The sequence below is a fragment of the Haemaphysalis longicornis genome, unplaced genomic scaffold, assembly GCF_048455015.1.
Source record: "Haemaphysalis longicornis isolate Haplotype H1 unplaced genomic scaffold, Haemaphysalis longicornis Haplotype H1 scaffold_52, whole genome shotgun sequence".
NCBI lineage: Eukaryota > Metazoa > Arthropoda > Arachnida > Ixodida > Ixodidae > Haemaphysalis > Haemaphysalis longicornis.
The window spans coordinates 1,766,555-1,794,320 of record NW_027526388.1 but is presented as its reverse complement, the minus strand read 5'-3'; the positions used below and the strand labels follow the sequence as shown (position 1 = coordinate 1,794,320).

The window sequence follows — 27,766 nt, the reverse complement described above, 5'->3', positions numbered from 1 at the left end:
CCAGTGACGGCTTGCGTTGTGAGAGGATACCCTGTCCTAGACACTGTGCCGCCCAAAGGTGACGTAAGTAATCGAACCGCAATATTCTGTAGTTTTGAGTGCACAGTGCATTCAGACAGCGCATCAGGTGCTTTCTTTTGTTACGCAATGTGTGGGCATCTTGTGGCTGACCTCATGAGTGTCCTTACAGATGCCTTCTTTATCATTTAATCTTTGCTTTTCCAGGTGCTGACTGTAACGGTGCCTATCCTCTCTGCGAGTTCCTGATTCCCGACTTGCCATTCCCCTGTTTTGAACTGTCAGTGCGCCTGGAAATGATGGGTGCTCACTGCATGTTAGGTGCGAGAATGTTCACAATAAAACTGTTATTCATTTTTCATACAATTAGCTCTGTTTGTTTTCTTGTTTGCTGGGTCTTTGCTCATGAGATGGCAAAAGCAAAAGTTTGGTCAGGGGGCTTGTCCATACCTAGTGTTTATTTATTTAGGCAGCTTAGGCGTTAAAGTGGACTAAAACCATACTCCTTGGTTACTGACAACAGTACAAATACGTACACAAAATTTTCCTTTTTTCTTTATTGATAACCAGTCATTTTTGTGTCTAGCTGTGGCTCTTCAGACTTCTCATGCAAAGTGAAGTTGGAGCTGCAGTGAAAGCTTGTGAATTTGAAATTCAGTAATTCAAATTTTTGGAGAGTCAAACTAATTTGGCCAATTCAAACTCTTATTGAAGTTTATGTATAAAAAAGCCTGTTAATTCAAACAAGAGTCGGTTCCACTTCGGTTAACTTGAATTATGCATCATTGTGTAGTCCATGCCACATGTTACCTTTTGGTTGCCCAACACACCCTCACTATGTCCAAATGCTACATCCCCACCTTGTTCATAGTGTGAAAAGAGTTTGGAGCCCAGGTCCCTTGGTCATTTTCTTTTTCACTTAAACACAAGTCGCCACAGTGTGAATCAGTGGGACTCCAGCTGCTCTTATGTTCACTGATTTCTTCGTGTGGGGGAGTTTAAACTTAAGTTCTTTCTACAAGTTGAAGGGCTACCGCACCATCTTGAGAAAACATCTCACGTGAAATTTCGTAATGCTCGGCGGCATTCCCAATTGGAACGTGGAACCCTTTATGCCTGGAGGGGTCAAGGGGTCAAAGGCAGTCACTTTGAGCTATCTATCTGTTACAATCATTTGTTTATTGGATCAAGGTTAGGATAGCTGTGACCTTACTTTCAAGCATCACTGCTTCTTGAAGCGTTAGTGCAAGGAAAAACTTGGTGCCATGGCCTAGGTGCATGCTTGATGTGGACATTAACAGGTGGAGACAAGGGTCAATTGTGAGCTGGTTTTTGGGCGTGCACGACTACAAAGCCGTGCCTCATGGCACATCCTTCAGGCGTCATGGTCGTTTTCGCCTCTAGCAGGGCCCTGCAGTCCTGCCGAAAGGTGCTTCGTTTCTCCTCGGGGATCTTTGCTTCCAGTTTGAAGGCGGGCACGTAGGTATCTGCACAAAGGTAGGAGGAATGCACGCCGATTACAGTTTCATTTTAAATTTCTAGTTTAATTGTTAAGCATGATTATTTACTGGAAATGAATTGCTGCCGCTTTAGTCAGTGCTGTACTGCTAGCCGTTTTTTAACCCCTGCTGGAGATGTTCCGTGTGAAGGTGATCTCAGTAAATATGTATTAAAAGAAGTGTATGCAGTCGACGACCGATTATTCAAACCCACGGGACCATGGAAATGTCTGGAAAATTAGGCGTTCCAAAAAAACAAATGTTCACCCAAAAAGCTGGAACCAGGAAAGAGTCCAAATAATCAAGCATGTCGGAAAAATTAGGTGTCCGAAAAATCGGTCAGCTGTATACATCTGTTTGGCTCTGAAAAAGGACTCCTATTCAAATAAATAAATAAAGTGCTTGAGGTTGAGGTAAGGACACATTACACATTAGAGGTGCCATTAGGGCTGAGGTAGAAGGAAGGTCTATAGCTCTGAGCTCATCCTGAGGTGTGTGAATACTTGAAACCCAGCCTCAACGGCGGTGTTGAAGTTGAGAAGGATGATTTGAGCTTGAGGGGAGGTTGACGTTGGTAAGTCCATTTAGCCACCCCTGCTTATGACTTGCATCAAGGCAACACGTTTCACAGTGAGGCTAGGGAGCTGGTTTGGGGTAGGTGAAGTGGATATGAGAGGGAGGAGAAGAGTAGTTCAGTGGGAGGGGGATAATAGAGGTGACGTAGAGAGAGAGGAGGCGAAGGCTATGAGTTTGAGGATGGGGAAGAAGGATGAAAGGAGTGAGGACCAAGAATGAGAGGAGGGAGAGGACAGGGGGCAAGGTGTGGAGCAGGAGGGGGTGGTGGGAAGGGATGAGAAATGGGGATAAAAGAGGGTTCTGGGTGAGGGAAAGAGTGGTAGGGGAACGAGAAGAGGAGACGGAGGGAGATTGAAGAAGAGTTGGGGAGGGGACCGATAACGGCGATGAAGGGATGGTGGAAAGACGAGGGAAGAGAAGGATCAGGGGAGAGGGTGGAGGAAAGAAGGAAGAGGGGGAGTGGGCTGTGGCGGGGGCGAGAGACAAAGGGAAAGGGGGAATCGGCGGGGTGGTGGAGGTGACGGAGAGAGTAGAGAGTGAGGGATGGCAGAGAGGGGAGAGAAGACAGCGTAACGTAGCATGCGCGCAGAAACAGTATTGCCTTTGATTTGAAGCAAATCAAATAGATACGCGGCCAATGTTTACTGTCACGTCTAATTTGTTCACGTGCACTTGTATTGTTTTTCGAAAACACCTCGACTGGCTCGTCAACTGTGCAGTCTTGCAAACATTTCAATTACTGGCACGTATTGATTGGGTTCACCGGCTTTTAATTCCTTGTGTTAGGGGCGCATGAAGCGGTAATTATTATCCAGCAGATTCCTTGATCGCCCTATTTGTGGCCTGTCTTTGGGGCCAAAAAAACGGTGAAAAAATCGTTTCCTGAAAAATGGCATTTTTGGCATCCACGGCCATTTTTCTATTTTGGCTAATCTCCTCATCAAAAGACACCATATTTCAAGACTCCACAGTTCAGTTCGCGCAGAATACAATGGTGAAACGGCACTTTTCTTGCAATGCGGAGTTACTTTTTTGCTCTCGGTTATCCCGGCACCCAATGCACGTACAACTGTATTTTTTTTTTTGCTTCTGATACCTGTAACTGTGTGGAGAATACAATCTAGGAAACAAAATCTTCATATTGAGGCTTTTGAAAATTATTATTGTGTTCAATTGACACCACTTGTGAGCTATTTCTGGCAGGGCGCGAGGGAGTGAAGTTCATTGCGTCGTAAAATGACCAAAAATAGCTAAATCAAGAAGTTATTTCAATGTTGTATTGTATTCTTTAGTCATTTTTCTGTCTAGCCATGGGGTAACAGCCAACCTCTATGGAGCGGTTATTTTGTAATTGTAAGAAACACCTACTTAGGGGCTGGCGCCACACCGTCCTACAAAGAATATCCACACGCCGAGGCCACGGAATTAGACAGAGACAGAACAGAACAAGAAATCAGAGCGGTACTCCACCGGATAGCAAGAAACACTGCGCCGGAGCAGACGGCATACAATACCGTCTTCTAAAAAATCTCGACGTCAGGTCGATAAAGGAACTAACCGCCTATTATCAATACCACTGGCAGGAGGGAACGCTGCCACAAGAGTGGCGCCACGCCGATATAACCATGATACCGAAACCGGGCCAGCCACCGTCTCTAAAACATATGCGGCCCATCTCCCGTACGTCGTGCGCGGGAAAGTTACTTGAGTCTATCGTCTAGCCAGACTGCAACCATACCTAGACGAACACGCGCCACTGCCGCACACATTTGGATTTAGACCGGGATTATCCACACAGAATGTACTAATACAAATTAAAGAAAAAGTTATTGATCGAATTAACAACACACAAACGAAAGCCATGACCACGGCCGCTGGATGAGAGGCGCACTGACGTGCGGCCTGCCGCGTGCTCCCAAACCGGCGTGAGGGTGCCTAGTACATATCGCTGCCGCGGCGGCGCCACCGTTCCGGGACTGGTTGCGGTGAGCGCAGCCCGCGGGACGCCGGCTTTTGGGCCGCTTATTTCGAAGTGTGGGCTTATCATCGGCGTTCCACGCTCCGCATAAGGCATTTACCAGCACTAATGTTACGCCTGTTAAAAGACAAAGACGATTAGCGGCGGCCGAGCTTAATTTGGTCAAGGTGGAAGTTAAATTCTGTTCACAGCAGCAGCATTACGCGTTGATAGTGTGCCTTCTGTCTTGCATTGCTGTGTCGTTGTGTCTCACGTCGCCCGGCATGCTCTTTGTGACCTCACGCACGGCGGAGATTTACGTTTTGTCTGCAAGCTGCGACTGCAGAGAATATATTAAAATTCCCGACAAGCAGAAACAATGTTTTTGTGGCGGCGCTTGTTATTTATGAGTGCCAACACTTCTCAATGTTTAAGACGTACGTAACCAACTTTTATGTAGGTTTTTCCTCGTGCACTAAATAAAACACCCCAATTCGTATTAATCTCACGGCACATATGACTTGATTACACGTTATTTAGTTATGAAGTAATACTAATATCATGTCGGCCCTTTTTTATTTTGATAATATATATATATACAGTTGAATGAAAAGCGATTCCAGTTTCTACCTGATATTTTTACTTCTTCCCTGTAGCCTCTAAAAAAATTAAGGAGAGCAGATGGGATTTCCGGGTCGACAAAAAACTTAAAAAAATATTTGGCGAGCTTGGCAAGCTAAATTTTTGCCCGGACACGAAAGAAAAAAGTGAAATTGTACAGAAATTCCAAAAATTGCCTAATAATGCGTAAGCATTCGAACACCGCTTTTCCACTTCACGTTTTCTTGTTTTCTTTGCTATTTTAAACCAACAATTGTACATCTTGAATATCATAATTATTAATTGTTCTAACTGCGTGAATTACACATTATTTGTGCAGATACAAGGCATTGCACTTGTTGCATTACGTAGAGATTATGCTAGGGTACTCAAAAAAGAAAGCTGACGTAATAATAACGTATGTGAAAATTTTCTTACGCTACGAAAATTAATTCGAATTGAAGCGCAGTATGTTCACAGATCAAAACTAGCGCAACGTCTTTAGAGCGCGCTAATTTTAGCGCATACTGGTGCTGCTCCAGGAGCCCGGCCGTTAGCTTCAGGGATAAATGCGTATGGGTTTAAATCGGCGGTGAAATAACGGAGGATCATATAGCGCTTGTTCTCATCGCAAAGTTTGAAAAATGCTTAGCAACGTGGACCGCGTACGCACTGTTTCTTGAACACAGCACGGTGCATTTATTTTTCTTTCTATACAACCTCGAGCTGTAATCAAGTTTTCATAGCGCGTTTAAAGGCATTGTCGTGCCTGCGAAAATAAAACAACCCAAATCTCTATGCGCGGCAAGACGTGATCGGGCCAGTATAAGAGTATCAAAAAAAAAAAAAGACACGCATAGCAAAATGTCTAGCCTTTTCAAATCCTTTTTCGACCATCCTATCGCCTGTCCTCGTTTTATGAGGTGCGCATTCCCCCCGGCCAACATGTTTTTGCAAAGAAGTGTCTTTAGGCAAGCTTTAATCCGTCGCCGGCAAATATTCATCGCTCTCCCGTGTGTCGACACCGCGTTTCCCGAGAAAAGGTGACATTTTTGAAATTTCGGACGAATAAAGTCCCACCAAATACCTGCCGCTTGAACTGTAACTAATGAACTTGCGGCTTTAAACTGTGCAACGCGGTTTACGTGCTGTGTGTGAGACGCTTTGTACAAAGCTAACCGGTGGTTATTATCTTTTTGTTGAATATTATCTTTTTTTAACAATGTTGTCGAATATGGAGCATCTTTATAGATTTGTTAGATTTAAAATGTATTGCCTATATCTCATTCAAGAATTATTTTAGCTTCTGGCTGCTTCAGTCACGGCCGGGCGGCTGGATCGAGCGACAGACTGGCACACTTACATACATACGGACAGACAGTTTTCGCGGTTGAGTAGCCCAGGAAGGACAACCACATCTTTAAAACCCGTGCGCTGGCTGTCTCTCTCAGTCGGTGCAAGCGCTCGCCTACGGGGACCGCCCCGCTCCGTCCCGAAACCAGTCTCCGAACGCTAGCGCCGCGAGGGAGTCAAGCGGCGGCAAACGTAACCACCGCCACTCACGCCCTCGCCCGTTGAAATCCGGGCGACGCGGCAGGCCGCACCTTGCGTGCGCTCTCATCCAGCGGCCGTGGCCATACTCGCCTTAGATCTTAAAGGAGCCATGAAGAGAAAACACAAGTTTGGTTCATTCGAAAGATTGCCTCGCTAGAACCATACTGACACCACTTTTAACACAAACTTCGCTCAAATAAGATACATAATTAGGAAAAAAGGGAATGACCATGCGACCCACCAGCTCATTTCCCGCAACAGAACCTATGATGTCACACGAGAATGCTCTGCGATTGGCGGAGGCCGGCAAAAGCAAACGCAAGTTAGGCAGGGCTTACCACTTTGCATAGTGAGCTATATGCCCGTTAAACATACTGCACATTCCTTTTATGACACTAAGAACGGTGGAGTAAACGGTTGAAGTTCCGAATAAACACGCAAGCGTGTACGTAACTACCGCCAGCCGAACTCGACATCTTGCCGTCGCCACCGTCGCGCAGACGAATTTTCGGGTTCGAGGCTCTTCGGGGCCAACGAACCGTCCCAGCACGCACAGCCGCGACCTTGCTTGGTATCGTAATCCCTTCACAGGAGCTAGGTTGGCCGTCATATCGCCAACCAGCAAAGGTAAAAATAGAAACGAGGGGAGTAAGGAACAGCAAGCAGCGACGAGATAGTGACAGTCGTCGCAGTTTCGGAATGGTGTTGGCTTGCTGCTATTGTTAGGAGCTCGTTTCCAGTTTACAACCACTGAAAACTTCAGTTTGTTCGAGTACTTTACAATGAAATTTCGTTGCTACGTTTTGAAATGCCCATGTAGTACGGGCAAATCGACGAGGGACTCGAGTGCGATATCCCCGCCGGTGAGGAGATCTCCTTTCATGTGCTGCCCAACGACGAACCTCGGCGAAGCAAGTGGCTACGTTTTGTGAACTTTGCAAACGGAGGAGAAAGAGAGCTAAAGGAAGTACGAGTGTGCTCGCTTCATTTCCGAGGAAGTGATTACGGCAGGGACCTTTACGTTAGCTCACTCCTGGGACATGCTGGTGCTCGTCGCCGACTTCGTCAAATCGCCGTCAAAGCGCTCTGACCTTGGGGGAAAAATGCCGTACACACCGCGCATTGACGCTCGTATCTTTCTGGTCGAAGCAGAGAGCTCGCGCGAACGGCTTTCCATACACGACACCGGCCAACTGGCATAAGCGATACTGCTATTAACCGTGATAAAAATACGGCACATACGTACCAGTCTGTATTCGACCCGTCGTGACGGGGCTGACGAGGCAGCGGTGCCGACGGCTGGGCGTTCGTCTGTTGTGGCTATCGCGGAATGGTCACTTTCCGGTCCATCCGCGTATTCCACAACTCCTGCCGCTCGTGCACTTAGAAGCATTGAGCGTTCAAGTGGTGTGAGGTTGTTAAATGCAAGCCCGAGCTTCTCGGCGAGAGTTTTGTTCTCCGGATCAGGCGATTCCACGACTAAAGCTGCGGGTGCACTAGGTTTTACTAGTATTTTTAAAATGGCCGCCGTCTCGGTTTCGGCACGAGTTCCGGTTCCTGTTTGATTCCCGCGTGTGGGTGCTATATGGAGTCGACATACGAAGTATCTGTTTCATGGACCGGCTCGTATGACGCCATTGTTCACGTCACGAAATGTGCAATTTAGCGGGAGATTTAAAATTTTGGCTTAAATTGCTTATTTCTCAGTGAATAAAGCATCATTTGCTTCCGGGAAAGCGCTTAGGGTACTATGAAACACCTAATCTTTCGAATAAAACAAACTTTTGTTTTCTCTTCATGGCTCCTTTAAGGCATGCTACCTGGTGATAAAAGCCGTCACTTTGTCTTACCTTACAAGATAAACGCTTAATTATTTGTGCGTGAACCTGATAATAATCTAGAGGTAAAAAATATGGGGAACGTATACCCATCCAGGCGTCGATGTCAGGTAGCGTCCACATGCTGTCGTACACGGAGCACGACACCAGTTCAAGTCCGGCAGCAAGAACGGCATCTTTCTCGCTGCTTATCACCTTTTCTTGCACGACAGGTTGGCAGAACAGGAAGCGCTCGGAGTAGAGCTCTCGTGGATCCTGAAAAACGTCATTAATTTAACACGCAAATAAGACAAATTGTTGATAACTTGGTGCTTTTCGGTGATCACTTGGTGGTAGCTTGGTGACGCGCGCTTTGGTGTTAGCGCGTCAGTGTGAATGGTCCATGTCTATCGTCTATAACAAAAAATAGCGCATTTAAGCACCCTTGAGGCGACTTTTTCACCATAGTCTGCACAAAGTGTTGACCTTCTTATGGCTGATAATGTGTCGCATTTCTTCTTTTGTATTGAAATAGTCTCTAATGACAGGGCAAAAAAAAAAAAAAATTTTGGTCGCCGTATCCCGCCCTGCGAAAGTGGACGTCCAGCAAAGCTGCTGTAAACCTCTATAAAAATGGTGATGGAGGAGGGTATGAAACAAAAACCTGATCAGGGCTAGTTGGTTGAACATACTGAATAATTGGAGGCGCTAAACAACGGGGACCAGAAGAAACACGTAGGTTTAGTTGGAAGTGGCGCCTTGTCTGTGTCTACGTGTTTCTTCTGGTCCCCGTTGTTTAGCGCCTCCAATTATTCAGAAGGTATGAAACATTTCTCGTCGTCTCGGCGGGCGTGTCGGTTGCGCTCGGCTAGTGTTACTAAATAAGGGTACAGAGTATCGGCAGTTTTTTCTCCTATTGGTCCGACCAGTGGTCAGTTGGCCTTATGGGACATTCGTTTATACTGCGACGGTTCACAAGCGCTGCCATTTTGTTGTTTATGCGTTTTAGTCGGTCAATTCTGGTAGGCCTAGCCTGTCATCCCTTCTCTACTGCTGCGCGCGATGAACAGGTGCCGTCAAAAGTAATTGGAGCACGGGATCTGTGGCCGAACCGCATAGGAGCGCCGTGTAGCTGCACCGACGGTAAACGAACGGAGCAGAACACGCATGCGCGCCTGCCGACGGTGATAGCCCATTTATACTTCTAAACCCACTTCTTTTAGCACGGCTTCGAGCATTATTCGCAGCATACTAATCTCAGCGATGGCGCTGATAGCAGAGCCGATATCTGGCATGCGTCGCTCACACACTTTCAGCGCACGCGAGCTGCTGGAGAAGCGTCGCAATCGAAGGGATCTGAAGTGACAATTTTTCTTTTCTAGTATTTTTAGGTGGGTCCGCTATCAACGCCATCGCCAATACCAGTATGCTGCGAACAATTCTCGAAGCCACGTTTAAAGAAGTGGATTGAGAAGTATAGAGGGGCTATCAGCGTCTGCAGGCACGCATGCGTGTTCTGCTCCTTTCGTTTACCGTCGGTGCAGCTACACGGCGCTCCTATGCGGTCCGGCCACAGCTCCCGTACTCCAATTACTTTTGACGGCACCTGTACGTCGTTCCGAAAGCGAATTGGAAAATAACGCATGTAACAGCATTTCAGCGTGCATGTCCAAAGATGCGACAAATGCTGCGTCCTGCCTAGCCTGACCCATGCGATCGGCGTCTTAGGCAAGAACTGCTCTATTTAGTGACACTAGCCCTGCCTAGCCTTGAAAGATAATCTGCAAACATAACCTTTACCAGGAACACTGTGGGGGGGGGGGGGGGGGGGGGGGGGGGGGGAGGGGGGGAGGGGGGGGGGGTTCCATTGTTCGCAGGCGCCTTAATGCGGTTTCGATGCTTGTTTTGTGGTTTCCTAAAAAAATTCTGACCTCTATGCGGTATGCCTGATTCTCCCGGCGCACGAGCTCGGCGTCTTATGCCTTGACGCTTTTGCCCACTAAGGTCGCTTTTGCCCACGGCAATGAAACCGTTGGGTGTAGAGGTATACAGCTTTGCTGTAAAAACGTACCTACTGTAGCAAGACTAATGAGCAGCTTCCATAGCGCCACTATCCCATCGGTGTATGCGCCACACAGGAACAGTGCCACATGATTACATATATATGGGCGTGCGCGCACGCTGGTAACAGCGGAAGAAGCGCGGCAAGAGGCGCTTGGCGCGAATTAGCCATTTATACCATCTAAAATTTTCTTTGAATTCTGAATGGCGCCCTTCACGTGGCCTATTTATTTATTTATTTACACATTACCCTGCAGCGCCGAGGCATTAGTACAAATGGCAATAAAGTCACTAGCACAGTCACTGTTTGTCAATATATAATAACTAAAATGGAACACACAACAAAATAATATTTATACAACGACAGCATCGCGCTTAACTAAGCACGCGAGTAAACAGTGTAATACCTAAAAGAGCGCACACAACAGCATAATATTTATACAACTGAAGAATCACAATTCACTAAGCACGCGAGTGAACGTCTCAACACTATTCGAAGCGATGTCGGCTGCCAATTCATTCCACTGAGATATAGTCAAAGGAAAAAAAGAAAACTTTTTATAATTGGTCCTGCATTTTATCTCTCGTATTTTGTTAATGTGGTCACGTCTTTGGGATACATAGTGGGGGGTTTGCAAATATTTCTCCTTCATTATTCGTGTTAAATTCTTATATATACAATAGAGGAGTTTTAATCTATGCTTTCTACGTCGCTCCCTGAGAGGTTCTAGGCCTATTGATGATTTCATTTCTGTGACGCTTGCCCCCCAAGTGTAATTACTGAGAGGTTATTACGAGCCTTCGCTGTACCTGCTTAACCCTAGTTATATGGATAGGTATCCCGGCAGGTCTCGTCTGGTGAAAACAGCACTACCTTTTGACCCGTCAACGATTTTCAAGACTGAGACATCAGCTCCTTGAGGTTCCGCTTCGCAGTCTGGGGATAGCCTTATCAGTGACGGCTCCTCCATCATTCGGGGCTTCCGTGACGGGGTTCTGTCGCCGGGATGGTTGCTCTGCCCTCCGGCGCTTCATTGAAAATTCGAATAGATTCTCATTATAAGTGGTGTTTATTACTGTGGCTTCGATTTTCAGTTTTCTTTTTTGCGTTCTGTAATTAGATAAGATATTTTTCTCTATCCACTGATTATTGGCTGATCCTCTGATTGGGCATGTGCCACACTCGAAGGAATAACAACAAGATCGGCAGTGATTTGAACACTGGGAGCGTAGCTTCTACCCCTGCTTATAAATTCCGTCAGCCAACTGCCGGCTCGTGGACTATATCCCTGAATGTTTTGCTTCTGACGAAATGAATCTTGCGAACTTTTGAAGGCCTAGCCATACACCTTTTTGCGTCATCTAGCTATTTGGGAGCATTCCGATTTCGAAGTGGCGCAGGCTGGAAATTGTAAAAAGACTTTAGCTCAGAGAAATCTTTCGATAATAGCAATCCTGAACCGTGCCTGCCGAAGAGAGACGGCACTGAGCACGTGAGAGAATTTCGTATCACTCCCAGTTTTTTGTCAAGCCCTACTTTGACACCAGTCAAATCTTGATACATGGATCAAGATTTGACTGCTGTCAAAGTAAGGCTTCAGATAGAGAGAGAGAGAGAGAGAGAGAGAGAGAGAGAGAGAGAGAGAGAGAGAGAGAGAGAGAGAGAGAGAGAGAGAGAAAACTTTCTTTGTCATCTTTGGTGAGCGTAACCACCCGAGAGGGAGGTTCCGGGTGGGCGCTTCAATATTTTTATGCTGGTACTATACTCTAGTACAGAATTGGTTGGTGCAACAAGAGGCGTATAGACAAAGGCCCCTAAGCTTCGGCGATACCATGGTGTCGACCACTAGGAACTGAACCAAGGCGCTACTACTTTTAAAGCGGCCGTAACACGACTTATAACAAAACCCTACGACCAGAGAGGAAGGTATTTCGCGGTACGGTAGGTTCCAGAAGTGTGCAACACCGCCATGTAGTGGCTTGCTTGAACACGATAAAAGACAGCAGCAAGCAAGGGCACCCCGTGCGGTGTACCCTTGGACTCACTGCCGACGCTGCAGCCGCTTGGGCGCCTCTTGGCGTACAGGAATACGGTGCCAGAGATCTCTTCGGCAGTTGCACACAAGCTTTTGAGTTCACTACGTCATAATAACCGCTCAACTGTACTCGTAGTTTTATTATGAGTATACTTCACTGCACCTCCTGTGCATCATTGACTGGGAGGCCGTGTGCTTTGCGAGAGTGATTAGAGGGACTCGGCAACACTTTTTTCAACTTTTTTTGAAATCTTAAATGCTTGCAGAACGTAGTCACCCAACACACCCGGTACTTAGATTGGGGGGTCGCAAAATGCCACAGCCTGTATGCCCATCAGATAACTTGTAAACTCGCTCAAAAGATTTTTCTCTCTTTCCCGGTTTTGACATTCTTGACGGCCCGAATGACGTCACTGAGGCCACGTAGCGGCTGTTGACCGGTTTTCCTTCAGTTGCAGCAGTGAACACTTTTCGATAGCAACAGTTAAATTTCGCCTCTCCATCTTCTTGGCGAACTGATGGAGGCGAAATAGTGATGTTCTTTTGATGCGCGAGCCGAGAGGACGATCTCGACTCGCTCCGATGACCGACGACCGATGCTTGGAGCGGGTGAGGGATGAGGACTGCCTTCCTTGCTAGATATTAGGTTTATTTACATTATTTACAAAGACTCCAACTTTACATCACGTCAGGGTGACGGCTACATTGTCACTCTGACAGCAGCAGCCTGTTCGGCCGAGATCTATACTAAACTAGATCCCCTCTCGACCGACCTTCGACAAAACCCAACACTCCGGTTTTGATAGCAAAAACCCCGCCTCCAAAAAGGGGGCGTTCAAGAAAGAGAGAAAAACCTTTCAAAACAATTATTACAAACCATTGATTGGCCACAGTAACCAGCCAATCACACACATGTCCTCACCTGTGGTCACGTGACCTAACCCTCTCTCTTATGCACTCAAAGTGCGTTTCCTACGCACGCTGTTACACCCGGCCAGAAATTACAGGACATCTGCGGCCTAAAGTGAACCATCCATTACGTTCAGCGGGCGGCATCCGCACAAACAACAGCCAAGCCCAGGGCCCGGAGCGGTCCCCGCGCGGCTGACCTCCCTCCGCGCGACGCCTCCCACGACGTGGGGCGTCTGCACGCGCGGCGTGACAATGAGGATTGCTAATTCCCTCCCAGACTAAAGGGGCGCCGCCGGCCACCTGAACAGACCACGGGGAGAGACGCTGCCAGCCGAGGCGACCATCGTCGAGGCGAACGACCCGTCGACGAAGAGCGCCCGCCGCCGGAGTCGAAGATTTTCCAAACTTACACCGCGCGCGCTTTCAACACTAAGAAATACGATCATCTGGCCGCCCGTCAGCTTGTTATGCCGAATGACCCTGCCACCCTCGACGCGACAGAGGCACTCAGGCTAATCGCCCCCATCCTTTGACACACAAAAGGACGGGCACAACAGCTCTCCGCGGCTCCGAACTTGGCGTCCGCGCGGCTACATGAAAGGGGCACGGGAAAGTAGCCACCAGCGGAGGCGACGCCAATACATGGGCCACCGGCGGCCTTCATTAATTACATGCGGAGCCCGAACTTAACACCTCCGCACTAAGAATGTTGTCCGTACACTAGCTGTACGTACAACATCAACTCTCCTGCAGGTTATGTCTTACGGCAGAGTCAGAACTAAAAAAAACACACTCAAGCCGTTACGCAAGTACGATACAACGCGGGTACAATACAGTACAACAAAAAAAATTAACCCGCTACACACCTACCCAAACAGCACAACGCGCCGGCCAACTGCACCAAAAACGGATACAACACGGCATACTCAGTGCCTTTGCCTAGCCATGGCTTGCGCAACATCAAACAATAAACGAAGACGCTCAACTACAGGGCCCGTGGCCCGTGAGAACAAACTCGTGGCACCCTCTACCATTAAAGGCAACCAACCCCACGAAGGGTATAAATGTTACAACTTGACAACTGGATGAATGACACCATCCATCCTTAACCGTTCAGCGCATGTAGGAATATTCTTTCACTCTAATGAAAGAAAAAAAAAACAACACCCGAACAAAACCCAAACGTACCAAAAGAGGCTACTCCTGTACAAATAAAAAAAACGTTTAAGGAAGTTCAGCGCCTCTTAACGCACTCGCAGACGCCTGTTCTTTCAGAATGCACCAGATTGTTCATCCCGGTTGCGGTTCATTTGCTGTCCACATGCGATGTTCTGAAAGTTCACTTTTCAGCACTTCAGACACTAGTTCGCACGCAAGCGCCACAAGTGGGCCCTACCTGCACATTCCATGGCCCACCATGACCATATGCCAACGAGCGCAAATAAAGGAAGGCACTCGCCATTGTACCCCAAAGGTAAACTCCCCACAGTGCTGTAACAGTGGCTCTAGACCTCAAGAAGACAGCGTTAAGACCGCCATGCTGCGCTACTCGCAAATCACACGACTTACGACAGCTGAACGCAACCAACACATGCACAAACAAAAAAAAAAAACTAACAACAAGGGGGAGAACGACAGTAGAGGTAAAACTAACAATAATCCTCATCTGAGTGAACCCTACACACCTAGAAAAAAAAACAAAAAAAAAAAAAAACGCTAACAACTACGTGTGCGGCAAACAACACTGAACCGTTCTGTCTAGCACTGTACACTATTCAGCGCAACCCCCCTTCCGCGGCGGCACACACCGACCGTCGCACGGAAACTGATTCCGTTTCGTGCGCCACCAGCTGATTCTACATGAACCCTGGTTTGGCTCGCGGTGTCCTCTGCTCCCGGGAGAGAAGGAACACCCTACTCGGCGGTAGCGCGTACGACGGTGTCGCACCTGCGCCGCCACACCTGCCGCCGCCTTCCGCGTTCTCGGGCGTGTCGGAATCGACCTACGCTCAAGACGCCGCGGACCCCTTGCGCATTCATGCTTCGCGCACGGAAGCTCCACAATTAGGCGCGCCGATCCGCTGCCCTTGCCCGACCCCTGCGCTTCCTCTGCCTCCTCCGAGATGAGAATGCTTTCTGCAGCTTCGCTCAATCTCTGCGTTAGCTCATCCACGCGGGGCTCCTCGCGGTCGGCCGCGGAATCTATGTCGGCGCATGGGGCGGTGCTACTCTCGACATTTTCCTGCGTGGACACGGCAACACTGCCCGCCGCAACAGACGGAATTGCTGCAGCTAAGACATCTGTCTTACGAGATTCCACAATCTCCTCCGTAGCAGTGGGAACGCTGCCGTGTTGCCCAACAACTGGGGTGGCTTCGGCCACCTCCACTACATTCCCACTCTCCTTACCCCGTGGCGCTCGAAGCGCCCACGAGGGAACAAACACGGTGAAAACATTGGCGTCCTCTTCGAGGCCACCAATCTTGCGAAGCTTCGCTTTTTCATAGGCGATCTCCGCTCGCCCTTGCGCTAATTGAGCACTAAGCTCTTCAGCTGCCCATGCGGACGGGCTACCCGCGCCCCGGCTACCCGCTAGCCTTGCTTTTTCTAAAGCGTGCTGGGCATTTTTGAGAGCTATCTCCGCTCTCAACTCCTCAATCGCGAGCACAATGGCACTAACCTTTCGGTCGGTGCCGCGGCATCCCGTTAGCATAGTGGCCATGGTGAACCCGGAGAAAGTAAGTCAGGGCCCACCTGTGCCCGCTCCGGGTTCGGCCGGGTCGCAGTGTCGCTGGTGCAGCAGCTCGTGGACCCGATGCGCCGCTCTCGCCGCTGGGATGGGGCCGTGCTCCCTGGGCCAGAGCCCCCGAGGCCTCCCGCTGAGGTGTCGCCCCGTTGAACCGCGGCTTACGCCGCCCTGGGCCAGAGCCCACGAGGCCTCCCGCTGAGGTGTGCCCCGTTGAACCACGGCTTACGCCGCCCTGGGCCAGAGCCCCCGAGGCCTCCCGCTGAGGTGTCGCCCCGTTGAACCACGGCTTTCGCCGCCCTGGGCCAGAGCCCACGAGGCCTCCCGCTGAGGTGTCGCCCCGTTGAAACCGCGGCTTACGCCGCCCTGGGCCGGAGCCCGCGAGGCCTCCCGCTGAGGTGTCGCCCCGTTGAACTGCGGCTTACGCCGCCCTGGGCCGAAGCCCACGAGGCCTCCCGCTGAGGTGTCGCCCCGTCGAACCGCGGCTTACGCCGCCCTAGGCCAGAGCCCACGAGGCCTCCCGCTGAGGTGTCGCCCCGTTGAACCGCGGCTTACGCCGCCCTGGGCCGAAGCCCACGAGGCCTCCCGCTGAGGTGTCGCCCCGTTGAACCGCGGATTACGCCGCCCTGGGCCGAAGCCCCCGAGGCCTCCCACTGAGGTGTCGCCCCGTTGAACCGCGGCTTACGCCGCCCTGGGCCGAAGCCCACGAGGCCTCCCACTGAGGTGTCGCCCCGTTGCCGTTGAATCGCGGCTGCTGCCGCACTGAGCCGGAACTCACGAGGCCTCCCGCTGAGGTGTCGCCCCGTCGATGCTTGGAGTCTGGCTCGTCGTTAGTCGGAGCCGAACCTTGCGTTGAAGGAGTCTCTCCGCAACGCCCCACCAGCTCCAGCCGATGGTCGTGGTCATCCTGTCGACTGCGCCAGTTAAATTTCGCCTCTCCATCTTCTTGGCGAACTGATGGAGGCGAAATAGTGATGTTCTTTTGATGCGCGAGCCGAGAGGACGATCTCGACTCGCTCCGATGACCGACGACCGATGCTTGGAGCGGGTGAGGGATGAGGACTGCCTTCCTTGCTAGATATTAGGTTTATTTACATTATTTACAAAGACTCCAACTTTACATCACGTCAGGGTGACGGCTACATTGTCACTCTGACAGCAGCAGCCTGTTCGGCCGAGATCTATACTAAACTAGATCCCCTCTCGACCGACCTTCGACAAAACCCAACACTCCGGTTTTGATAGCAAAAACCCCGCCTCCAAAAAGGGGGCGTTCAAGAAAGAGAGAAAAACCTTTCAAAACAATTATTACAAACCATTGATTGGCCACAGTAACCAGCCAATCACACACATGTCCTCACCTGTGGTCACGTGACCTAACCCTCTCTCTTATGCACTCAAAGTGCGTTTCCTACGCACGCTGTTACACCCGGCCAGAAATTACAGGACATCTGCGGCCTAAAGTGAACCATCCATTACGTTCAGCGGGCGGCATCCGCACAAACAACAGCCAAGCCCAGGGCCCGGAGCGGTCCCCGCGCGGCTGACCTCCCTCCGCGCGACGCCTCCCACGACGTGGGGCGTCTGCACGCGCGGCGTGACAATGAGGATTGCTAATTCCCTCCCAGACTAAAGGGGCGCCGCCGGCCACCTGAACAGACCACGGGGAGAGACGCTGCCAGCCGAGGCGACCATCGTCGAGGCGAACGACCCGTCGACGAAGAGCGCCCGCCGCCGGAGTCGAAGATTTTCCAAACTTACACCGCGCGCGCTTTCAACACTAAGAAATACGATCATCTGGCCGCCCGTCAGCTTGTTATGCCGAATGACCCTGCCACCCTCGACGCGACAGAGGCACTCAGGCTAATCGCCCCCATCCTTTGACACACAAAAGGACGGGCACAACAGCTCTCCGCGGCTCCGAACTTGGCGTCCGCGCGGCTACATGAAAGGGGCACGGGAAAGTAGCCACCAGCGGAGGCGACGCCAATACATGGGCCACCGGCGGCCTTCATTAATTACATGCGGAGCCCGAACTTAACAGCAACTTTAAAAATAAAGCAACAAAAACAAAGCAGGAACGGAGGGCGTATCTGGTGCGGCGAGCAAATCAGGCAGTGCTGCTCCGTGCTGGCGATAACTGTAGCTTTCGCAGTGCTTCCAGACGCGAAGGAAAGAGTGAAAGCGTTCATCGAAAGTGTCGCAGGGTCCCTTTAAGGATCCTGATGACAACAGAAACTTCAAACGCAGTTTTTTTCAACCAGCGCCATTGATACAAACGATACAAACGTAACTGCGCTCGATACAAACGTACCATAAAATATTCTATCCCTTTTCTAATCTATGGGAGGACGCGTCGTCACCTGCGACCACTTAGACGTCCAGATGTTTTGGCCTCCAGGAATAGGGCCGTGCGGTTATCGCTTGTATTTCTGCACTAGAACCACTGTTACTCCAGGGCTCAGTGAAAGTTTTCTATTACTACTAATTACTGCTACATTGAAGCATATTTTTGTTAGTTTTCTTTCCTCCTACCGACCACCATTCAAATAGTTTTTTTTGCAGTGCTATAGCGATGAACGATGTTATTAAGCAGTAATCTCACCGGGACATAGTCTCTCCACTGTTCCATATTGCTCAGCTGGTACATGACGTCCGTGATCGTGGATCCAGTGAGGGACACGATGGCGCACTCTCCGCCGTCCTCCAGCAAGTGGAACATGTTCCGGTAAGCCGCCTTCAGGTCACGGACGCATTGTAGGGCGAGGAAAGAGTAGACGCGGCTGAACGCTCCATACTTGGCCAACAGCGGCTGCGGATCGCCCACCTCGATGTCAGCGAGCTCGTAGCTGATGTCCGGATGACTGGCGTGCTCTTGAGCGTACTTGATCAGCGTCTCCGATCTGTCCAAGGCCACGATTCGGCGGCAGGGACGGACATGGTCGAGGAGAGCGTCTCTTGTGAACCCGCCCGAGCCGCAGCCCACGTCTAGGTACTGGTTCCGCTCACTCGCAGGTACTTTGAAGTGGACGTGGCTTAGGGCAGCGAGCTTGTGCTGGTATCCCGGCGTCTTTGCTTGCTGCAAGGCATCAGGATCGATGTAGCAGGAGGAGCCATCTCGTTCCGAGTACTTCTTTTGAAACTGGTTGGTCGCTGGCATCGTGGACGTCTTTGTTTGGGCTCGTCTGCTCTCTATCCTTGAGAGTTTCCTTGATAGCGGGCTCCTGCGCAACGAAAAAAAGATTTGCCAGTTATGACATCTTTTTGCACGCAGCGTCGTGAGAGAAAGGGTAGCGAAAGTTTTGCGCCTATAAATAATGCATGTGATGTGCATCCGCCATATCCGCGTTGTTGTGCTCCGAATCCCGCTTACTGAAGAAAACGCCATATTGATCGAGCATGGAGAATGGGGAAAAAAGCGCGTTCCGCCAAATTTATTTTGTTGCGTCCACCCTGTCAATTAACGTCATTATATATATATATATATATATATATATATATATATATATATATATATATATATATATATATATATATATATATATATATATATATATATATTGTCACGAAGACAAGGACGATGCAGTTGTGTTGAATGAGAAACACGTTTATTGGAGCGAACTTGTGCTCCCCTAACAACTCAAAGAATACAGAGGCGGCGAAGCAGCGGTCAACAAAGTGACTTGCACAGGCGAGTGTCGTCGAATCGAATGCCCCGGCGTCCGCACTGCAGGCTGTTTATCTTTTGGCGCGCGTGGTTCTCGAAACGTCGATTCGCATCGAGAACATAGTAGATCCAAGAAGATTATTCTGGGCTGTTCACGTTAGATCGGAATGCTCTCCCTATCACAACAGATAACACATGCGGCACAGAAAGAAAGAATGAAACACGCGCCTCCCTTGGCGCAGAGATAACACAGACCGGCGCAGCCGGGCGGTAAAAGCAAAACACAAATGAACAAACCCAATGTATGGTTCGCGGCAATATATATATATATATATATATATATATATTGTCACAGACGTTGGCCAGCTTCCCGAGAAACTTACACGGAGCATACCCGCATATCCATGTGGCCAATCTCTCCCTATCTGAGTAAGTGCTCCGGTGGAGCACATGCCCAGTCTCTCTGCGTACACAATCTCTGCGTTGTCACGTGACAATATCATCGTCATCACCATCGTGGTGGTGTCCAGACTGCAGGAAGAAAGGTTCTCCCTAAGATAGATCTCCAGCCACGACTATCGAGTGCCAGCTCAGTCCATGCTTTCCTCCCAAATTGTCGTAGCTCATCTGTACATCGAGTCCTTGGCCGACCCCTATTGCGTTTACGCTGTATCGTCAGTCGCTCTGTAAAATGGATGGTCCACCTATTGTCTCTCATTTGCATGACGTGACCCGCCGATGCTAACTTTCTTCGCCTAATTTGGGCTAGAATATCCCCCACCCTAGTCTCTTCCCTACCCCACGCGGCTGTTTGCCTATACTTTAGCGTTACCCCCAGCATCCTCCCTTCCGTAGCCCGTTGGGCCGATCTAAGTTTACTTTCAAGTCGTTTAGTGAGACCCCGAATTTCTGCCCCGTGATTTCTTGAAGAATACATTTAATTAATACCAGCTTTTTGAGTGAGAGGGGAAGGTTATTAGTGAAAATATCAAAATTCTTACCAAAATCAGCCTACCGCACGCTTATTCTGCGTGTAATTCCCTTTTCATGGTTGGGATCAGCTGCTATGGCTTGCCCGAAATGGACGTAACCGCTTCCTGTTTTCAAGACTTCGTTACCTACCTTGAAGTTACGTTTCTTGGCATGCTGACTTGAGACGAACTGGCAAAATATGATTTCAAGCGCAACAAAAAGCACGGGCGAAGTAGACGAGACAGGCGATAGGGCCTGCCTCGTCTACTTTGTTTTTTTGTCCGTGTTTTTTGTTGCGCTTCAAATCATGGCAACTATTCGCCAGCTACCCCAGCAAGAAGTTCTTTTGGCAAAGCATATGCGCTGCAATTTCCGCCCGCTTTGACTGAACAAGACAATGTCGTCTGCCAACCTCATACGACTAAAATATTCCCCATTGATTTGCACCCCGGTTTTTCTCCACTTAAGCTTCCTGTACACACCTTCCACACATGCTGTAAATAATTGCGGGGATATTGCGTCCCTTGCCGGACACTCTTTTGTATAGAAATGTTGCAAGTTCATTGAAGGAGCCGCTTCGTTCCCGTGCATCTGTCGTATATATCTTTAGAGAGCGGAATGTATGGCCTGTCGGTCACGTAATGCCTTTATTACTGCGGAATTGGGCACTGAGTTAAATGCTTTTTCATAATCTTTAAGTGCCATGTACAACGGTGTGTTATATTCCGAACATTTTTCGGTTACCAGGTTGATAGCGTGAGTATGGTGTAAAGTTGGAAAACTTTTTCTAAAGCCCATGGCTGTGGGAGATCTAAAGGCGCACTTATGCGATTGAGAGTTGCCTTTGTAAATAATTTGTAGGTGACCCAGAGCAAGCTGATGGTTGTCTGATGTTTAAGCTCTTGGCATCATCTTTCTCATCTAGAAGAACTATATTCTACTTTTTTCACGCCTTTGGCCCTATTAAAGTCCTCAAGGACTGCGGGAATAGGGCTGCAAGCTTTGTTAGCCCAACGTCCCCTCCGACTGCATGGGCGTTGGCAGGGGGTGCAAAAGGGGCACCCCCCCCCCTCCTAAGGTGCAGCATCAAGCATTACCCCCCCCCCCCCCTGCTCCCCTCCTGCTCTTCCTACCTCCGCCCCGTAGCTTCATTCATGCTTGGTTATTTTTTCTCTCAGAAAATCATGATCATCAAAACTTTCCAGAATGTCCATTGCAACCTTGCCGTCAAGAAGGAGCGGGGGGTCATTCTGTTGGGGTTTCTTCAGCGCGAACGCACGTGGACACCTCAAAGAAAGATCTAAGTCAGTCACCCCTGGAAGCCTTTACCCTTCAAATTCTATCCCTGGCATCTTTCCTGAAAAACGTAGTTTGCTCTTTAAACGAATTCGAGACCTAGCTTGTCCATCGACGGATTAGCTATGCCTGGGTTCTTTTTTAACGACCCTCCTTGCCTACTACTAGGTGCGGAGCCACTCAAGGGGCGTGTGAAATGTGTTCTCCTACAGAACATTCTGGCCCGAAGCTTCTGCTTGTAGTCGGAACGTACATGCATTTACTTGTTCCGCACAGCTTTGCTGGAGCTGCAAAGACATGACTGGAAGTGGTCTAAGCCCACTCGTCACAAGTCCACTCGCCACAGGTAAACTGGTCAGGAATGCCAATTCGTCATAGGGAATTTCGTACGAAGAATTCTCGTATTGCCGGAATATTCTTCACACGGAAAACCCGCATTAAGGACTTGTTTTGAACGCCAAAGTGATGTTATCGCCTTATATGCGTCGTCTTTTAAAGAAAGCTATAGGTGAGTGCAGGGACGATGGGAGCCAGACTTAGGGCTTATTTCGGCAAATCTTCTCCCTTCCAATTACACCCCCCCCCCCAAAAAAAAAAAAGTGGCTACGGCTCTGGGCAAATGTGCTCGAATTTTCTGCGGAAGAAGTTAGGTTAATATAGCCTCACACCTCATCAATTCTCTTAATTAAATTATAATTGTAACCAAACTTATATCACATGACGCGCTTTTATACCCTGATGCTTCTTTTTTAGGGTTCACGTGATTTGACCGTAAACCATTCTTCGTGGCCCTTGAAAGCCAGTGCTTTGTTGACAATTTCGCGGAGTAATGAAATTCAAGCGACAAAAAGCGAATCCAAAGGACAAACGCCAACATATTTTCTGTGCCAAAATTTACATCGTGAAAATGCCCCAAATTCACATTGCGAACCCCCGCGCATGATCACATGTGTACGTATCACGTCATACACACAAACACAAGAAAAAAAAAAAACAAAAAAGCACTTTACCCTTTGCATTATCTCATGTCGTCTAACACCTTAATTTCCTTATCGGACAGGGCTACTGACGGTTTACTTATGCACGCTCCCTTTCCGATAAGGAAATTAAGTAGCCCTGTCCGATAAGGAAATTAAGTTGTTAGACGACATGAGATAATGCAAAAGGTAAAGTGTTTTTTTTTCTTGTGTTTGTGTGTATGACGTGATACGTACACATGTTATGATGCGCGGGTGTGTGCCAAGGAGGGTATATATGTCTTGAGTGGTGAATAAAATTTCAGTTGTTATTCTGCGCTGGTCTTCTTATCTTCGTTCAGTCGTCGGTTTTTTGTGCGTTCAAGTTACAGCTATGAATTGTCACCAACTAGCCCGCCTTTCAGTGTTATGGTATCCTAACGAAACAATTACTAGCTGACCAGCGAAGCTGTGCAAAATACATATTACATGCATGGTTAAAAAATGCACACCTATCTATTTTTGACACTTTTTGGTAAGGATATTAATTGTGGCCCTGCGATTACTAATGCAACTTGCAAGCACTAGAGCTTTATTTTCCAGGAAAACATGGGGCTGCCCTTTTCTATCCGTGGGAGCCAATGTAAGAGACTCTGCAGCTTTAGTGTGAACGACCAAATAATGCAACGCAAATGAAGCACACCGTAATAATACCGTCGTCTTAGCGGCCATTTGTCACATAAATGCTTTCGGAAAGTTTTGATAAAACAAGAGTTACAGCTGTTTTCTGCTTAACGGATGTTGTGATTGCTGCGGAGCGTTTTGGCACACGTAGAACAAAAATGCACGGAACTGTTCCATACAAACTTTCGCTCTAAAAAACAGCGTACGGGCTAATTAAACTGGTTCAGTATTGTACCCGCACCCGAATTTATGGTCATAGTTCGTCGCGGGCACAGACGACTTGATCACGTTAGTTTAGTAGCATGAATGAAAATGCTTTCCTGATAGGCTCTTGAGATTGCCACTGAAGCTAGTGCAAGAAACTGCTTGCCACTAGCGGTCAGAGAGAGTGCATTGCTGGGGCCCAAGTCGTGAGGTCTTTACGCAAGGAAAACGAACATCCCAGCGTGCTAGGACTGCGCTGGCACAATCGAAATCATTTGCCGTTTTAAATATCATGCCGACCCCAGAAGATCTCTACAGTCAGAAAGTGGAATCGAGGGAGCCAAGGCTGTCTATGGCGCAAGTTCTGCTTCGAAGGGAGGCCGCACACCGCTCTTGTTGAGGGACCAGAAAATACACAGAACCGTAGCGGTATACACCTTAGCTGTGAAGTACGACCTGTGGTTGAAAAGATGAGGCTTACTTTCGTTGGCGCAAAACGGCAATCCTTCGCCGGAACGTGCTGGAAACTGGTGGGACACCGCCTCACACGGCACTGACGGTAGAGAGAATGGAAGTTCGCAAATTAGGGGCTTATCTGAACACCTGGCCGAGAGAGCGACAAATCGAAGATAGATATGATATCCTCGGGTCACTGAACGCGTGCCCCAGCGCTGCCTACTGTTGACATTTGGCGCGCAAAAGATATTAGCAGTGGCTTAGCTCGGCTATGCCAGGATATACGTAGCGTGAGATAAGGTTCAGCTGGTATTTCTTAGCTTTCCTGGTTGTCTAGGATTAGCTTGATTATCATGCTTACAGCTGCTTCAATGACACACACACACAGTATTCGCATTATGTGACACATGTATATTTATCAAGTGGATCCGGCGCAGGGTCACCAATCGCCCTAGAGCTGAGCTGGTGTTGCTGCTACGCACGAGCCATCGGTTCCACACCCTACCACCCCTCACATGATCATCAAGTTTGCCTGGCCGCCACGCGCGGAATGGAGGTCGGCGAGGACGCTGCGCGTGTGGGGTGTGTGAGAGACGCCGGGCAGCGAGCAACGTTCCGTGCGCCGTGTGACGCCACTGCTCCTCGCGCATGCGCAGCACGGCTCTCCCGGAGCCACGCGAAACTGCTCGACCTCGGCCAGTGTAGCTCACGCTACAAAAAATAAAAACTGAGTGCACGTAGTACTCACATTGACTACGACACGGGCTACGGCTGGGAATGTGGGTAATCTCATAATGGGGAGTGAAAAAGAGCGAAACAGAACACACTGTTTTGTTAGCGTATACACACAAAACGTTCGAAGAAAGGAGTTCCATTCTCAAAGGCATAAGTGCACCACTGCTTGCTTAAATTACGCTGCTATCGCCACAATGTAATCGGGGTTGCATGGACCACTCTGACATCGACCAAGGCCGTGCTAAGCAAAAATGACGTCTGGTGGTCTACGATTAACGGCCACATTGAGAACCTCATAAAGTGCGTACTGCCGAACTCTCTTCCGGCACCGGAATGTGCCACTTCAGTCGATTAAGTTTTTTTGGAGGCCCTGGCAGCCAGTCGGCACGGTCTTCTTTTTCCCTTCAGGACCTTGCGACATGCCTACCTAGAACATCAAAAAGTAGACTAATGCCTGTGCTACACGGTAACTTTCAATTGACAATTGGACTCTCCTCCACAACTGCTCCTCATGTATTCCTTCCGAAGGCCTTTCGAAGGCCATTGAAACGACCGTGTAGCACAGATATTTGCCATGGCAGCCAACAGCCGCGAAAATTGTGAGGGTGATGGCTTGGATGCTGTACAGGGCGGCGACAATCTTCTTTCTCATCTGCGTAGATCGCATTCAAGATTGTGAGGTTGTCTTGAAAAGACAGAACATTTCGTTTCCTGGCAGCACAACTCATCACCCACGAATCCATACCACACATAGCAGTAGAGACGCGCGTCTACATGGCGGCAGACCCGCCGCGATGGCTCAGAGGCTACGTTGCGCTGCGAAGCGCGAGGTCGCGGGTTCGATTCCCGGCCGCGGCGGCCGCTTTTCTGATGGAGGTGAAAAGCAAAAGCACCCGTTTGTACGAGATTTCGGCGCACGTTAAAGATCCCCAGGTGGCCAAAATTAATCCTGAGCCCCCCACTACGGCGCGCCTCATCGCCTGCGTTGCGTCAGCGCGCTAAACCCTACAACCAATCAAATACATGGCGGAAGGCAGGCCTAGCTTTTCAAAACTTTTCTCGAACCGGCACCTCCTTCCACGTGAAAACACAGAAACACACGGTAGTTTGTGATGTGCGTGACAAAAAAAAAAAAGAGAAATGTAGTTACTCTTTCTACCCGATGTCGTGTTCAAAGCAAGAAGACGCTGCGACATTAGCCACGTATGGGGCTAGCCGCTCTGTTAATCATCATCATCATCATGAGAGATTTGGTTTTTAGGCGATTTTAGACGTTTTTGTAGCTGCTGGATTCTTACATTAGGGCTAGTATGCGCTAAATTTGTGGATTTCTCCAGTCCATTTTCAGTAAAAGTGCAGCAACAATGAGTGCTCCACTTAGCGACTTTGTTACATCAAGACTAACCACCGCAATACCTTCGTTACATAGAGGTAAAAAAAAAAAACATGGGCTTCAATGGGGATGGCAAGGGGAATTAAAAACCTTCGTTAAATCCAGGAATTCGTTATATGGAGGTTCGTTACATCCAGATTTAACTGTATCACGCTCTCAAGACAGAGTACATAACATTGCCTTACCATAAAGCCACCAAACAAAAATGGCATAAAGTCTAAATAGGTTCTTAGCATAAACGGTGAACAGGTCCAAAATGCGGACTTTTATTAGTTCGTTGCCATTATCCAAGTTACAACAAAAAACAACACTAAAGAAAAATAAATTCAGATATACAAAAAAAAACTTAGCATTCAGGGAACACCGAAGAAAGTAAAACTATGCTCGCTTTTTCAGTTTTATATTCACATACGCTTTGTAGACATATTTTATATCAATCGATGTGCAATGACTGTATCACATTTACCAGTTATACAGGGGTAGGCACGGGTTCTGGCTTTATTTTTTCATTTCTCTGTATTTTTTTCCTGGCCTCGAAATAAATGGATACAATGAAGGCTATCGTCTGTCAACAAAGTTACCCCTTCGTCCACGAAAAACGTGCTCGGACGTAAAACACGGAAAACAATTTGTGAATTATCATGGAGGCGTCCTGTGCAGCATTACACTGACATGTGGGGATGTTTACGTTATACAAACATCTCGCTGCATGATTTACAAATCAGCACCTACAACTGCAAAATAAGTGGAGGGACCCAGGGGCGCAACGTCCCGGTGTTAAGGCGGTGGTTCTATGCCAAGATGGCGACCTGAGACAGACGAAGCAGCTCGAGCAAGAGCTACTCGCATGACGACGAGCTTTAAAAACGATCATCTCTAAAATTTCTACAGCAACGTTAACAATGCCCACTGTGAATTCTTTTACAAAAGCGCTGACAACGCTGTCAGCCATGTCTTTGAAGCAGCTGAACTAGGCGGAGTGAATCGAAATTGCGTGAGTGTTGGTTGATTGATTGTGGGGTTTAACACGCCGATGCAACGCAGGCGATGAGGCGCGCCGTAGTGGAGGGCTCCGGATTAATTTTGACCACCAGGGGATCTTTAGCGTGCACCGAAATCTCGAACACACGGGCGTTTTTGCTTTTCGCCTCCATCAGAAAAGCGGCCGCCGCGGCCGGCAATCGAACTTGCGACCTCGTGCTCAGCAGCGCAACGCCTTAGCCACTGAGCCACCGCGGTGGGTGACTGCGTAAGTGCCATCTGTATTAACCTCAACTACAGGGATTGCACTTTCTTGAAACTGTAATCAAGGCGTATATACGAAGGAAGACGTAAGACCGTACGCAGGGCGGTCAACATCAAGAAACCATGGTACGACTTCGTGAAGCCAGAGTGACATAAATTACATCGAAACATGGGGAAACGAAAGAAAGGTAGGCCCCAAAGAACACACAGATTTACCTGAGCGTCAGCCACGAAGGGCAGATGGAAACGGGGCGTGCAACTCCACTAGCCGCTAGTTGCGCAACCGGGTGGGTGGCAGCTTGATCTGTGCGCCTCCGCCGCCGACTGTTATGTGCCTGTCGCTCTGCGATACCGCCCAAGTCGCCGGAGTGAGCACGACGCC

The 27,766-nt window shown here is 48.9% G+C and overlaps 2 protein-coding genes across 2 annotated transcripts in view; one reads left to right on the top strand and one right to left on the bottom strand.

The window, feature by feature from the left end:
• The window catches only part of LOC144140841 (PIH1 domain-containing protein 1-like), a 75,261-nt gene extending 74,877 nt beyond the window's left edge, over positions 1-384 (top strand). Inside the window, exon 8 of the mRNA XM_077672351.1 lies at positions 226-384. Coding sequence (XP_077528477.1) covers positions 226-267 — 42 coding nt within the window. The 3' untranslated portion in view covers positions 268-384. The remainder of the gene's footprint in view (positions 1-225) is intronic.
• LOC144140842 (uncharacterized) lies at positions 280-27,766 on the bottom strand. Its single transcript, XM_077672352.1, has 5 exons — positions 27,601-27,766; positions 24,037-24,108; positions 18,382-19,000; positions 8,132-8,297; positions 280-1,505 (listed from the first exon to the last, which is right to left on the bottom strand). The coding sequence occupies exons 3-5, from the start codon at positions 18,934-18,936 to the stop codon at positions 1,333-1,335; spliced, it is 894 nt and encodes a 297-aa protein (XP_077528478.1). The 5' UTR covers positions 18,937-19,000; positions 24,037-24,108; positions 27,601-27,766; the 3' UTR covers positions 280-1,332.

Coding starts and splice junctions, on each gene's coding strand:
- LOC144140842 (XM_077672352.1), bottom strand. CDS start 18,936: ATGCCAGCGACCAACCAGTTTCAAAAGAAGTACTCGGAACGAGATGGC. Junction 8,298..18,381: donor AGTGGAGAGACTATGTCCCG/GTGAGATTACTG, acceptor GACGTTTTTCAG/GATCCACGAGAGCTCTACTC. Junction 1,506..8,131: donor TGACATCGACGCCTGGATGG/GTATACGTTCCC, acceptor ACCTTTGTGCAG/ATACCTACGTGCCCGCCTTC.